The following is a 13307-nucleotide window of genomic DNA, read 5'->3' as shown; positions in this document are numbered from 1 at the left end:
CCATAATATCTAAAAGGGAAATTGATATTGCGATGGCGAGATTTTTAAGGTTGGCAGTTTGATAGATAGATTGTCCATCACGATATCATTTAGGAATGGAAAAAACCTAAACATTAACCAAGAAGTGAAGAATGAATATTGGTTAAAGCAGGGACGTCAAAAGGAGTACCCCATAACAAAGCTAGAACAATTGAACGGTCTCCTCTACCTCCACCTCCTTGGTTAAAGCATGTTTTGTTGTTTTGTGGTCTATTCAATTATTCTACCCAATTTTAGATTTGAGTTGAAGATCATGTAAATTTGTAACTTATGAACTAACTTTTGGGAAAACTATTGGGAAATACACTTTGACCATTCCATAATGAACTCTTCCAGCAATCTACAAACACACGATGATAAATCACAACATCTTTACCAAGATTGTTGGCAGAAGATTGAAATCGTGTGGTTTAATTATATTATTGGAGTTTTTGATTTGATTCTTGCTATTATTGGGATTGTCAGTAATATCCTTATAATCAAAGTTACCAGGAGGCTCCGTCAACGTAACCAATACACGCTAGTGACTGCGCTGGCTGCTTTCGATCTACTAATATCACTATTAGTGATGCCTCTTGAAGGAGTCTCTCATCTTACATATAAATTTGAGTTTTATTTCTTACCTCCCATACCAATGATATGTCAGAATGCAATATGGTTTTGCTTGACTGGTGGGTCAATTTATTCGTTATTCCTGATGTCACTTGAACGTTTCTTATCCATCAAATATCCATTTCGTAAAATAAAACATCGACATGTAATCGTAGCTATAGCTTTAGTTAGTATCTACACCGTAACATGTTTTCTATACTATCTATTATTGCAAAGAATTCCTCAGAAACAGTATTATTTATTCAAGATACCAAAATGGGCTGATTATTTTGGACTTTTGATGAATATAGTACTACCAACGTTGAGTAATATCGCTATTTATATTTATATATCGGATGTTGTCAAACAACATCAAATACGTATCGATTCAACCATGGTTGGAAAGCAGGGTGCTCAACCAAAAACATCCTATATATCAGGAACAAGGCTCTACAAATATGTCATGGTGATGTTTTGCGTTACTTGGGCACCATTTTGTATTTATAATGTTTTGATTCTCGTTTACCGTAAAATTTATGAGACCTGTATTGGAGAAACTATCGATTCTTTATTTTCGTCAATATCTTTTTTGAACAGTATCGGGAATGCCTTCTTGTATAGCTCATCGAATATACATTTCCAGAAATCATTCAAGAAGATTTTTTGTTGTAAAAGTAATGGAGAAATTTACGAATCGACATCTGTTGGTGGTAGACCTTCAGAAAGGAGAGATCAAAATCGTGAAAATGACATTGAATTGCGAAATAAGGTGAGATGATTTCTGGAGTAATGGTTTGTGTTCATACCATTGAGTTTAAAGCCCGAAGGGCTAGAGTAGAATCTCTAACCTTTCTCAAGCAAGAAAAAAATTGTGCCGTATTTTTGACGACAGATTGAATCTAGCAATTCCTTTGTTTACGATTGATATTTTTTTCGAAATTTAGCGGTAAATTTTAGTTTCAATCTGTCATTTGTGTAAAAACCAGGCGAGCCGCTCAAGGGCGCGCAACTTTGGTAGGATTTGTTGGCTCCTACCAAGGAGATCCGATTCTAGCCCTTCGGGCTTATACTTCATTGGTTCATACACATCATACGTCATTAAACTAAACATTTTTTTTAAATATAAGAATAATGAGGCTCAAAATCGCCAAAAAATGAGAACAATTTCGAAATCTTGAAAATAGTGCTTTACCACCCAATTTTTCGTACAAAAACAGTCATCATTCTTGATACACGTAAGTAAGTTAAAGAGTTTTTCCAAAAAATTTCAAATAGCTCAATTCTTTACGGATAATTTAAAAAAAATTCAAAACAAAAAGTTTAACTACCCATTAAAAGTTAGCACTTGTTGATGAAGAGGGTTAATATAACATTTTATTAACGTCTTTTTAAAGTTCATAACGTCATTTTTGTAACTAAATTCTTAAAATTACTCTCGACAGGATAAATAACCAAACAACTTGTAAAAGCAGTTTTTTTGTTGTTAAAAGTGCCAAGGAACCCAAAACAAAAGTGTTATCTTCAAATTCCTTAACAGATTTTCTGACTATGATCAGAGCCCTTAATCTCAATCCCATAAAGTTGGAAAAATAGAAAAATTTCAACTTTTGAAGCCCCTATAAAAGTCGAAATTTGGTCAAATTACAGTAGTCCCAAAAAGGGTCTTAAAATTCACAAACATTTTCCAAGATTTCCTCCTTTTTTAGTTCCAATAATGACCCGAAGGTCAAATGCCGGATGGCATCCCCCCGGGTATAATGCGGTAAAATGCCTCGAAAAGAAGGTGATTTTAAACCTCGTCCACAGTTGTAAATAATTTTTTTTCTCAATAAAAATACTGATTTCCTCATTAGACACAGCTTGAGAACTTGAATTTGTTTTCAAATCTAGCTTATTTAACATTTTACGATCAGCCAGCATGTTTATAATTGAAGTGTCATGTATTAGTAAGTTTTAAAAAAACCTTTCAATTGATTTATGTATAGCTTCGAGGTTTACAGTATCAAACTAACTAAAAGATGTTTATCGAAAATTATCATTTGGTGGGCGATTTTGTAAAAAGATTTGTTGCATGTATAGCTGAAGAAAAAAAATTGCTACGTGTATAGAATATCACTGAGCTATTTGAATACTATCTGCTTCAAGTTGACTGATACAAATTGAAACTGCTAAACAAGCACTGACTTGGGAACATTGGTCATTTAATACCATGTACAGAGAAAGCTATACGAAATATTGAAAACTGAACGCTATGATACTTTCGTGTGGATAATTATCCAATTATTACAGTAAAGTCAGCTTCACTCGAAAACGCATACGGAACACAGATTCGTTCGAGTTGAACAATTTAAAGATATTGGAGAAGGATTTATAAGCAGTATTAACTGAAGGGCCGAGCTAACTTCATCGAATTAAGGAACATTCGAGTTATAGAGGTTCGGGCAGAAAATACTCTACTGCAACGTCATCAACATGAACTTAACACATTCAAATGTAACTCTCGCCAACGGTAGTCAATACGTTAACGAGCTAGGAACCTGCTGGGAAAGTGATTCTTTGATATACTTTAACTATGGTGGAATGGGTGTATTAAATACTTTGATAGCACTTTTTGGTATACCAGCAAATACATTCATATGTTACGTTGTCATAACAACTCGGTTATGGTCATCGAATAATTTTGTTTTTATATTCTGGTTAGCTGTGTCAGATTTACTAACATGCGTTGTTTGTATACCAATTGAAGCTGTATCTTTTTATACCTATGATTGGGAAATCTACATGTTACCACCTATTGGAGTTGTGTTTCAAAATGCCATATGGTATTTCTGTGCAGCTTGGACATTGTATATTTTATTTGTTATGACTCTGGATCGTTTCTTAGCCGTTCGGTGTCCTCTTAAGCATTTAAAAATTACCAAGAAATGGATCAATATTGCTTTAGTGTGGACTTTTATACACAGCGTTGGTATCTTTGTGTTTTCTTTTGAAATGCAAGAGTATCCAGAGGCAGGAGTTTACGATTTCATAATGCCAGCGTGGGCTGAAATTGTAATATTATTACTTCTGCTTCTCCCATTATTCGCGAACCTAGCCATGTATATTTATATTTTCAAAATAGTTCAAAATCGACGTAAAGATCGCTCAAAACGTTTGAGAGAAAGCGATGCGAAAAGAAAATTTTCATTTCGTAAACGCGTGGCTATAAATCGATTGTATATCTATATGATGCTATTCGTGATTATTATCTGGTTACCATTTAGTGTATACCAAATATACTTGTTAATAGACACTGATCTATTTGGAACTTGCATCGGGGAATCGGTAGATTCTCTCTTGTCCACTATCATTCATTTAAATATTGTTGGAAATGCTTTCATATATGGTTTATCTGATGTCACTTTTAGAAGATACTTCAAAAAAATGTTTAAATGCTTTTGGAAGGGAAATTCGAATCAAGAATCGACGTATACTTCAGACTCAAAAATCTCTGTAATAGAGCTTCATAATATCTGAATAGGGGACTTCGCACATTGTTGTATTAATGCATCTAGAGGGAAGTGAAGTTCTCAATAGCTAAGTGTATGCCCGGGGGGGTACTACCCTTGTTGACCGACGGGGTTGCTCCGCTGAGGTTCGATCGAAATTTGCGAAAAAAGTGACCCTGAATGGGACTTAAATTCCAAAATCTTCTCAAATTTTCTACTTTTTCCCAAAATTTTCCAAAAATAGGCACCCTACGAGGGACTGATTTTTCTATTTTGGTGTTTTTGCGACCCTACCTGGGACTCGTAGAGGTTAAAAAAGGTACCCTGACCAGCGGAGCATCCCCGTAACCCATCTTGCCCTAGTACCCCCCCCCCGGGGAATTATGGTACATTAACTAGTGATCCAAAAAAGGCCAGAGTAATAGGTAAATTATTTTCATGGTATGCATGTTTGCCTCCACTGATGCAAGTTACCCGACTTCACGGTACTACTGACCATCAAGGCATTGTTTTCTGGTAAACATTTATTACGTGATACACAAGTTCATCTTCCGGTTTAAGTAAGAAATTTTTGGTAATGAAAATTATCTTTCGCTAATTCTTAAACTAGTTTTGTTTGTGATCGATGTTGCAAAGTGCTTAATGAAACCACAGCCAAAAAATATTAAAAGATATCTTTCATCACAACAGTAATAAGAAATAGTTTTTAAAATATAAATTTTTTCGTTTCATTTTTCTCAAGATAAAATATTAAATTATCAGAAACATTAAACAGCAGGTCAAAACGGTCGATTATTGATCGTGACAACCTGTTTATAGTGCTAAATAATAATAAGAAAGTTTGAAGATAAAAGACGTTAATGCTAATGGGAAAAAAAATCCTGTGAATTTTCCACGGTGCTGGCTTATTAAGAATAACATTTTCAGCAACGGGATCTCAATAGTATCCTCTTTTTATGTCGTCAAAAAATTTATCCAAAGACATTATAGAATCGGGGACCAGCATGTATTGTCCTTTGGCATCAGTACTACTTTACGAAAGCTCAATTTTGAATTCGTGATGAGAAGTGTTATTTTAGGAAACATACATTTTGATTTTACTTTATATACACTTTAATGCACGATGAGTTTGATATTCTTTAATTCACAGTTTGAGAGAGGTAGGTTTATTTAGTTGGGTACGAGGACATGCCACTGGCAAAGATTTCTTTTTTAAGCCCTGGGGTTTTTTGAAAGGGTCCCAAATATTATCTCTTATAAACGACATTATATTACTCAGCATTCAATTATTCGATAAGCACACCCCTGTCTCACAGCCCCGGCGGAAATCTTTTTACCTCAGAGGGAATGAAAACTACTATTGAAGTCCCAATGGCTAAAAAATCCAATAGGGATGGTTTTGGAGTGCAATCTTTAACGGTTGAGAAGGGGATTAAATAAAAGTCAATTTCCCCAGTGGGGCTAAATTTTTAGGGAGTTTTTCCCAAATTTTCCAGTGGGCCGGGGGTCCCAGGGAGCAATTATTAATTGAAGCAGTTGATTTTCTTCATCTTCAATCTTAATTTTCCGATCTTTTTTGAGTTTTTTCCTTGTGATAAAATTCCACTCCTGTTTTTCGTCTCAACAAGCACAAAACCACTATCTAATTCGAATTCTATCAAAAGTTACAGCCTTTTTTGTCTCCGCTGCAAATTATATTGAGACAGAATTTAGTAGCGTACATCTTTTTAAAGTCTAAGTTATACTTAGAACTTGATTTTATAGCTTAGAACCTTGGCTGAAGTAACCATGTCTTTATTATTTTTTGAAAATCTTTTCACAATAGTGATAATCTTATTTTGTAAATTATATTTTTCAAATTGTATCAGAATGTAGGGCGTTTTTACAAAGATTTATTATACACTGGATAAACGACTCATAAAACGATGGAGAGCGATCATTGTATTTTCATTTTTTCAGAAAACAATTGATGTTCAAGCTTTGTCCGCAAAGGACAACTGTCATGGCGGCTCGAAGATGTCTGATCTAAAAAAAATGTTTATCAGTCTTATTCAAAAAAAGTTCTCTAGCTCTTTCTTTTTGTACATTTGCAGAAAAAAAAATTGAAAGTAAGGCTAGCATACCAAGCTGGATACATTTGTGAAATCTGGTGTGAGAAAATCACCATTAGACAAGAAATTCAGACAAAATGCTTATAGTGACACGAAATTTTCAATTGGAAATATCTTTTCAAGACTGTCCCCAGAAGAACTGAAATTAGCATACATAAGATTTGAGTGTCTTGGCTCCACTGTGGTATGAAAATCCTTTGGAGGCACGTGGTGGCAAGGTGGTTTTTTTTAGGTTGAAGTTTGAAAATTTTCGGTGTCAACATTCAATTTCTTATACACAACACGTCTTTTGGAAAGATGCAACTTGAAACGTCATAACGACTTATAATTATCAATTAAGTGGAAGAATCTGATTCTCACAGGAAAGTTTTAAGTCTCTTTTGGGAATTGGATGAGTGGTTTTCGATAAGAAATGCAATAAAAATGCTTCGGAAAAACATTAAATGAGGGAAGGAGAGTGAACAATAATATCATTACTGCGGACATAGCTAGTACACCAGAAATCGGCAAAAATCTGTTACTTATATATCCAGTGTATAATAAATCCTTGGTTTTTACATTTGGAATTTTACAACCAAAAATTATATTTTTATAAAAAAACAACGAATGAATAACTGAATCCGATTCGCTTTAAAAGCATACCGTGGCGAATCTAAAAATAGACATAGATTTTTCTGTTTGACCGAAATATCCCATCACTCTTTGCGTTTTACGTATTACACTTGCACTTAAATTACATTCAATTGCAAAGAAAAAGTAATAACGATTTTCATGATGTTTGAATTAAAACGAAAAGAATTGTGGGATAGGAATTCGGTATAATCAGAGAAGTGATAATCCTGACGTTTTCATAACCAAGTGCTATTGAACACAAATTATTTGTGCTTGCATTCTTTCAACCAGTGCTACAAATTATAAACCGTTAAAAAGATAATTACGAGCGTTCCGAGGACAACACTCTTTGAGAAAAATAATTACAAAAAAAAATTAAAAATAAAAATGGAAAAAAAATCCTTTTCATAATTTGATACTAGAAACTGTTTTTTTGGTATTCTCCTTTTAAGTAGGAGTGGGTTATAAATGTGTCAATTTCACTTTTCTTGACTGGGCGCACACATCAAACTAATTTTTTTGGCTTCTTCCTTAAGGGCTCTGTCCATAGTGAATTTTTCATAATTGTCGTGTATAAATTGTGTTTTTTTGACTGATGTACCAACAAAACTATGGCATGTTATACTTTTTCTGTTAGGCCATAGTCATTATAAAAAACCCTGGTCTGGAAGCCTTTTGTTTCTTTCCATTCTTTCTTACTTGAACTTGTATTGAGAAATTAGTTTGTTTTGCTCACTTTTTGATCATGTGATTAAATCTCAAACCAATCCCAAGAGGAGTACTTGGTAACGTGATCAAAAACTGAGCAAATCGATTTTTATCTTTTGATATTGACAAAGGAAAAGCTAACAAAAAGTTAAAACAATAAGTTTCCAGACCAGTGTTTTTTATAAGGACTATGGTTAGGCCAACTATTCCTGAATCTGAAAATTCAAATAATGCATTGAAAAAATTTGATGAAGAAGAAATGAAAACATTTGCGAAGACTAACTATTTTAACTTTGAGGACCTTAGTTCGGCGAAGAAAAAACATTTTGAAAATATTTTTGCACTAGATGGTGTATCTTTAACCAAACTAACTACCTATAGATTTTCGGAAAATCTTTGTCAAAGCTTATTTCTCAGGTAAGTTATGGCATGTCTCAAAAACCTGAAAATTACCATAATTTTTGAAGGCCATTAGCCGGCAGAAAATGAGGAAACCAATGATTTGCTACGAAGGATAATATGATGAAGTTTCTCTGTAGGGGTGTTACCTAATTGTTTACGCCCTTATTTTCGCGAAAAACTGCAAAAACTAAAAAATGCTGACGTCAGCAAAACTTGTTTTTTTAAGTAACTCCAGTTTGGCTAAAGATAGAAACATGAAATTTGGACTGAAGTTGCACATCATTGAAAGGATTATTTTCCATAATTTCTTTTTTGAAATTTTGCTGACATCAGCACTTTTTTGCAAAATTTCGTATTTTGCTGATTCTCAGGGTAAAGAATTATATTCAATAACTTTTTTCATTACAGGTTAATATTTTATAGTCCATTATCCGTATTATCCATTACTTAGATGGATTTAGGCACGGTGATCTGGTGTTGGAAGTATGAAAAATCGGGGAAACTTTGACTCGTTTTTTTTAATAGCCCGAGTTTTAACAGCCGAATGAAGATGGAAATTTGTGTATTTAGTGCAATTGATGTACGAAATAGACTAAAATTTAAAATTTCCGAAAACTATAATCAGGCTTCTTGAAACAGAGCACTTTCGTTTTCTCAGATCCCTCAAAATCCCTAGAAATCCCCTCTCAGATCCCGCAAATCGGAATTCACATAATTCCGACTGTAGTGGTGCTACAGACCTAAATCTTTGACCGTAGGACCAAATCATAAATACAATAAGGATAGAACAAAAAGTTTTTGTTGATTGATAAGTATTTCAACAAAAATTAAAATTAATCGATACTTTGAATCCGATAGCAGATCGCTGTGAGGTAAGTTTTAGAGTAGTTTAAAATCCTTCTGACCAAGGCGTCTGCTAGCCTTTAGATTCAGAACTAAGACCCAATCCCAGACAGAAAAATTGAATTTCTCGTAAAATTCAAAGGGCAACTATCTTACTTAATCTCTGAAGAGGGATCTTGCCAAATTACAGATTCATATGAAAATTTTTACGTCTCCTAAATCAACTTAAAAACTTTCAAGTCAATCCAGGGCCAAAGGATACGCCCAAAAGAGCCTAAATATTTTGTCAAGCTATTTTTGCACAGCAAACTTAAGAACCTACCCTGAAGAACATCTGTACCAAACTTTAGCCAAAGCTGACGATTATTCACTGCTGTTGACCTCTAATCATCTTTATTAGAACTATGAAAAATAGTTGCTGTATGGATCTATAAGGTGGGGTTTGAATAAGGCTTCCCACTTTCTTTATTCAAAAGATTATACAAAACATTCTGTTCCAGTCTACACTGACAATTTAGTCCTCAAAAAATTTAGTTTGACATATTTTGAATAACATCCATTTATAGCCCCCCTCCTACTCTTAGTTGGGTTTCAAAGAAAATTGGTTAATTCAAATTTACTAATATAACCAAAAGCTGCTTGATACCAGCGATCACTGTTGTAGACTTTGACATTGTAGAATTGACGAGCAATTGTGTTGATTTGAGAAAAAACTTCAACGCCATCAAAGATGATTGAATATTTGTAATCACCACCGCTTACATATCTTTGTTTAATAAACACATGATATGTTTGGTTCATTAACAAATTTGGGATCGTGAAAGTTTTATGCGGGTGAGCATTAACAGAACTGTGAATGCTCAGATCTGATGTATCTTCCAAAATAAATACAGCAGGTATGCGAGTGCCATGGGTAAAGCTGTTGTCATCTATTTCTGCCATTCGAAAGACATTTCTATGCACACTCCCAGCAGCTTGTGTTAATCTAATATTGAATGCAACAGACCATTCTGGACTCAAAACAGGGACAATCGCAATAAGCTTGCCTTTGGTGATTTCAGTTTCTGAAAGGGTGAGAATTGAAAAAAATAAGTATGATTTTACAATTTTGCTGATCTGACAAGTATAATATGTAAAGTTTGGCGGGAAATTAATCTGGTGGGTGATGAAAGGCAAAAAAATGATAAGAGCTTAACGAGGTTTACCGTGAAAAGTACAGGTCGAAATCATATATCGACGCTGTGCCAACCAATCAAGATTCTATTCAGTGCGCAATCAACGAAGATAAAAGTAACCATGACGACTATCCAAGATCTTGGATGAAGTTCAAAGTTGATATTTTTATTCCCGTCGTTGAAAACACAACTCAAGAATGTCATTAATGCTTTTTAAAAAAAGTCAGTGATAGAGAATCATAACATAAAGTTTGTCTATTATTTCGGTTCAATTAAAGTGACATTTCTATAATTAAAAGTTTAGTAATTACTGTTATACATTTGGGGATCATGTAAAAGATTTCTTTTGAAAGAAACTCATTTCAATTACACTTGGAGGTTTTTGGGGAATTCGTAAATAGTAAACTGCATACTGATACAGTCTGCTAGACATTAATATGGTAATAGTTGCTCTTCATCTTTGATTTTTTCTACAGTGATTAGATTAACACATGGGCGATAAAATTTCTATTATTGGTCTTCAGAGGTCAATATATATTCTTTGAAATCTTAACCTCTGATAATCAGGGTAAACGAGGCTAGGATAGATCCAACCGCATTAAAGAGTGAAATGAAATACCCCCTTTTCACAGACTCGTTAAGATTTTTTCAGCCATTGGGATAAAAATAACGGACTGAAACTCGATGTGGGTTGATATTCATATGGTTATGACTGAGATTTGAATTCCATTATTGCAAGCCAGAAAGCTCGGTGGGGAAGAAAGCGAAAAAGAGCACAATACTTTGCAGTCAAGATTACTTTATTTGATTGAGCTGGGACAAAAATTGGATTATAATTTTCCACTCGGGACTATATTATTACCAATTCTTCCGGTGGCAGGGGCTGTTGAAATGAAAATTCTTTTTTCTCCTTTTCTAAAGACATACGCATAAAGTCTCACCTTCGTCGACCAGCAAAGTTGGTTTAATTCCATGATTATTTCTCGGCACTCCTAAATACTAAATAAAAGAAATAGATCTTAGGGTATTGTTTGATTTTATGAAAATTTAAAGTCTTATTCAATTATTGAAATAATTTTACCATTTATAATCTACTAACGCCGGTTTCCCATACTCTTGTCTCCCGAATAGATGTCCCCCCCCCGCTAATTGTTAAATGAAAAAAAAATCCACCCCGCCCTCTTATTAAGACCCCCCGCTAATTAAATTCGAATAATTTATAATATTTTATTACAGTGTAGATAGAACTTAAACTTGTTAAAATTTTCCTTTTTGTTAGTATTGGTTCTTATTTTACGTGTTCATTTGTTAAAGTTTCTTTTTTTGTTGTTGAAATTGATATCAGTTAAAAAAAAATTCTGTCTTCGAATTATCCCCCTCTCTTATTCCATCCCAACCGCTTATTAGAATTTAGAAAGCTTTCCTACCCCCTGCTTATTCGGACTCCCCCGTCTATTCGGGAGACAAGAGTAAGTGCACACTATGAAAGATGAAATCCTATGAAATAGGGATTCGTGGGTGAATTGTACCAAATCTGTACCATGGGTTTGTAAACGAGACAAACTGTCTTCAAATTGCCATAGAAGTAGGTGTGTTAGGTATTGGAACTTGAGTTGTTGTGGATATGGTACTGTGGCAGAAGGTATTAGTCAGAGCTAAAGTAATTTTTGATACTTTGTTTCGTCTTTGAAATATTAGCAAAAATCTGTCACGGACGGAACGTCCCATCCGTCACGCATATGCCTGTCTTCTATCCCCTTAATTTTTTATTAGACTTTGTAGATTCTTGTCAATTTTATGTAAGAGTATTATTTTATAATGGAAGTATATAATTTGAAAATTTTAAGCTATTTTCTTGAACCAAACTTGAGTTATAACTGGAAATGTGTGACGAACAGGACACTATTTTTTCAAAGGTAAATTCGGCACAAGATGCTTATTTGTTCAAGAACTGTATATTCTGAGGATGCATTTTTGTATTTGAGTATTCTCCTATCAAGATGTGACCAAATAGTGCAGAAAACTGTTAAGAGTTTTTCCTCTAAGAAGCTTTGAAAACCAACTTTTGCTCTGAAAACAACAAAATTGTGTCCCTTCCGTCACACATTTTCATTTATAACTCTAGTTTGGTTCAAGAAAATGGCTTGTAATTTGCAAAGCATATATTTCCATTATAGAGTAACATTTTTACATAAAGTTGACAAGAATTTAGAAAGTCTAATTAAAAATTTAGTGATAGGAAACCAGGCATATGCGTCACAGATTTTTGCTAGTATTTCAAAGAAAAAACAAAATATTAAACAATGACTTAGTCCTGACTGATATTTTTTGCGGCAGTACCAAATCCACAAAAACTTAAGCTCTAATACCTAACGTATCCCATTCTATGGTGATTTGAAAACAATTTTCCTAGTTTACAAAATCACGGTACGGATTTGGCGCAATTCACCCTCGTGATTTTAGCATAAGTTTTTTGTCGTACGTCAATGCAGTATTTTTTGTCATTAAATTCATTGGAAATAGCTTATAACCAAATAGCGGATGCATGATTCCCCTATGAAAAAGGCAAATTTTTGGTGTTGTTTTCTAATCTTTTCATAGACTCAGACCATGTTCACACGCTACTGTTCCGTTTCGCTCCGGTACGATTTTCGTTACAGATCGAGAGTGCTCATATTGGTTTTGGAACGTTTTGGAGCAAGAAAACGGAGCAGTTCCATTCCGATAAAAAAAGTGGAGCGAAACCGTTTCGATCTGTTTTGCTTTGTAACGTTTTTCTTTTTTGACGTTTCGAATTTTGACGTTCACATTTGTTTCGGGACGGAACGGAGAGAAACCGTAACGTCTGAACATGGTCTCAGGGAATCTTCCTTTCAGAGCCAGTTCTGTTTTTGTTAGTAAAGTAAATTATATTTCAAATAAACATACCTTTTGACATGCAAATCCGTAACTTATACTCCATGAAAAAATTATGAATATACTTTGTAACGCATACAACATCATATTATTGCTTTCTGATTAAAATACAACAATGGAGCATAATATTTCATGAAATTATTTTTCCTTTTTCATTTTTTTTAAAGATTTATTTAGATGGACATAAATTAAATTTTTCCTTATAAATTGTTCAAAATTCATATATTTTTACTCACACAATCCTCTTTCGGTTCTGATTCAATTTCAATGAATATTAACTAATAACCAAAATTTTATTATTTATAAGCTAATTCAATTCCTCTGCTCAGCCTAATGAATTGAATTTGTCCGTTTCTCCGCCAACACACCCAAACCCACCTTCTTTTAGAAACCGATTGAGTGAGATGACAATAATACTCTTG

The 13307-nt window shown here is 33.8% G+C and overlaps 3 protein-coding genes across 3 annotated transcripts; 2 read left to right on the top strand and 1 right to left on the bottom strand.

Moving 5' to 3' along the window:
- The first annotated feature begins 62 nt into the window (after window positions 1-62).
- On the top strand, window positions 63-1666 carry LOC136820956 (histamine H2 receptor-like). The gene has a single exon (XM_067077185.1). The coding sequence runs from the start codon at window positions 362-364 to the stop codon at window positions 1406-1408; it is 1047 nt and encodes a 348-aa protein (XP_066933286.1). The 5' UTR covers window positions 63-361; the 3' UTR covers window positions 1409-1666.
- A 1342-nt stretch (window positions 1667-3008) lies between these two features.
- On the top strand, window positions 3009-4210 carry LOC136820932 (histamine H2 receptor-like). The gene has a single exon (XM_067077168.1). It carries the CDS (start codon window positions 3103-3105, stop codon window positions 4144-4146), a length of 1044 nt encoding a protein of 347 aa, XP_066933269.1. The 5' UTR covers window positions 3009-3102; the 3' UTR covers window positions 4147-4210.
- Window positions 4211-9296: 5086 nt separating this feature from the next.
- On the bottom strand, window positions 9297-13050 carry LOC136820948 (uncharacterized). Its single transcript, XM_067077180.1, has 3 exons — window positions 12898-13050; window positions 10911-10968; window positions 9297-9858 (listed from the first exon to the last, which is right to left on the bottom strand). The coding sequence occupies exons 1-3, from the start codon at window positions 12970-12972 to the stop codon at window positions 9386-9388; spliced, it is 606 nt and encodes a 201-aa protein (XP_066933281.1). The 5' UTR covers window positions 12973-13050; the 3' UTR covers window positions 9297-9385.
- Window positions 13051-13307: the final 257 nt, after the last annotated feature.

This window comes from Clytia hemisphaerica, unplaced genomic scaffold (genome assembly GCF_902728285.1).
Source record: "Clytia hemisphaerica strain Z4C2 unplaced genomic scaffold, Clytia hemisphaerica genome assembly, whole genome shotgun sequence".
NCBI lineage: Eukaryota > Metazoa > Cnidaria > Hydrozoa > Leptothecata > Clytiidae > Clytia > Clytia hemisphaerica.
The sequence above is the reverse complement of the archived record's forward strand: the minus strand, read 5'-3'. Positions and strand labels throughout refer to the sequence as shown.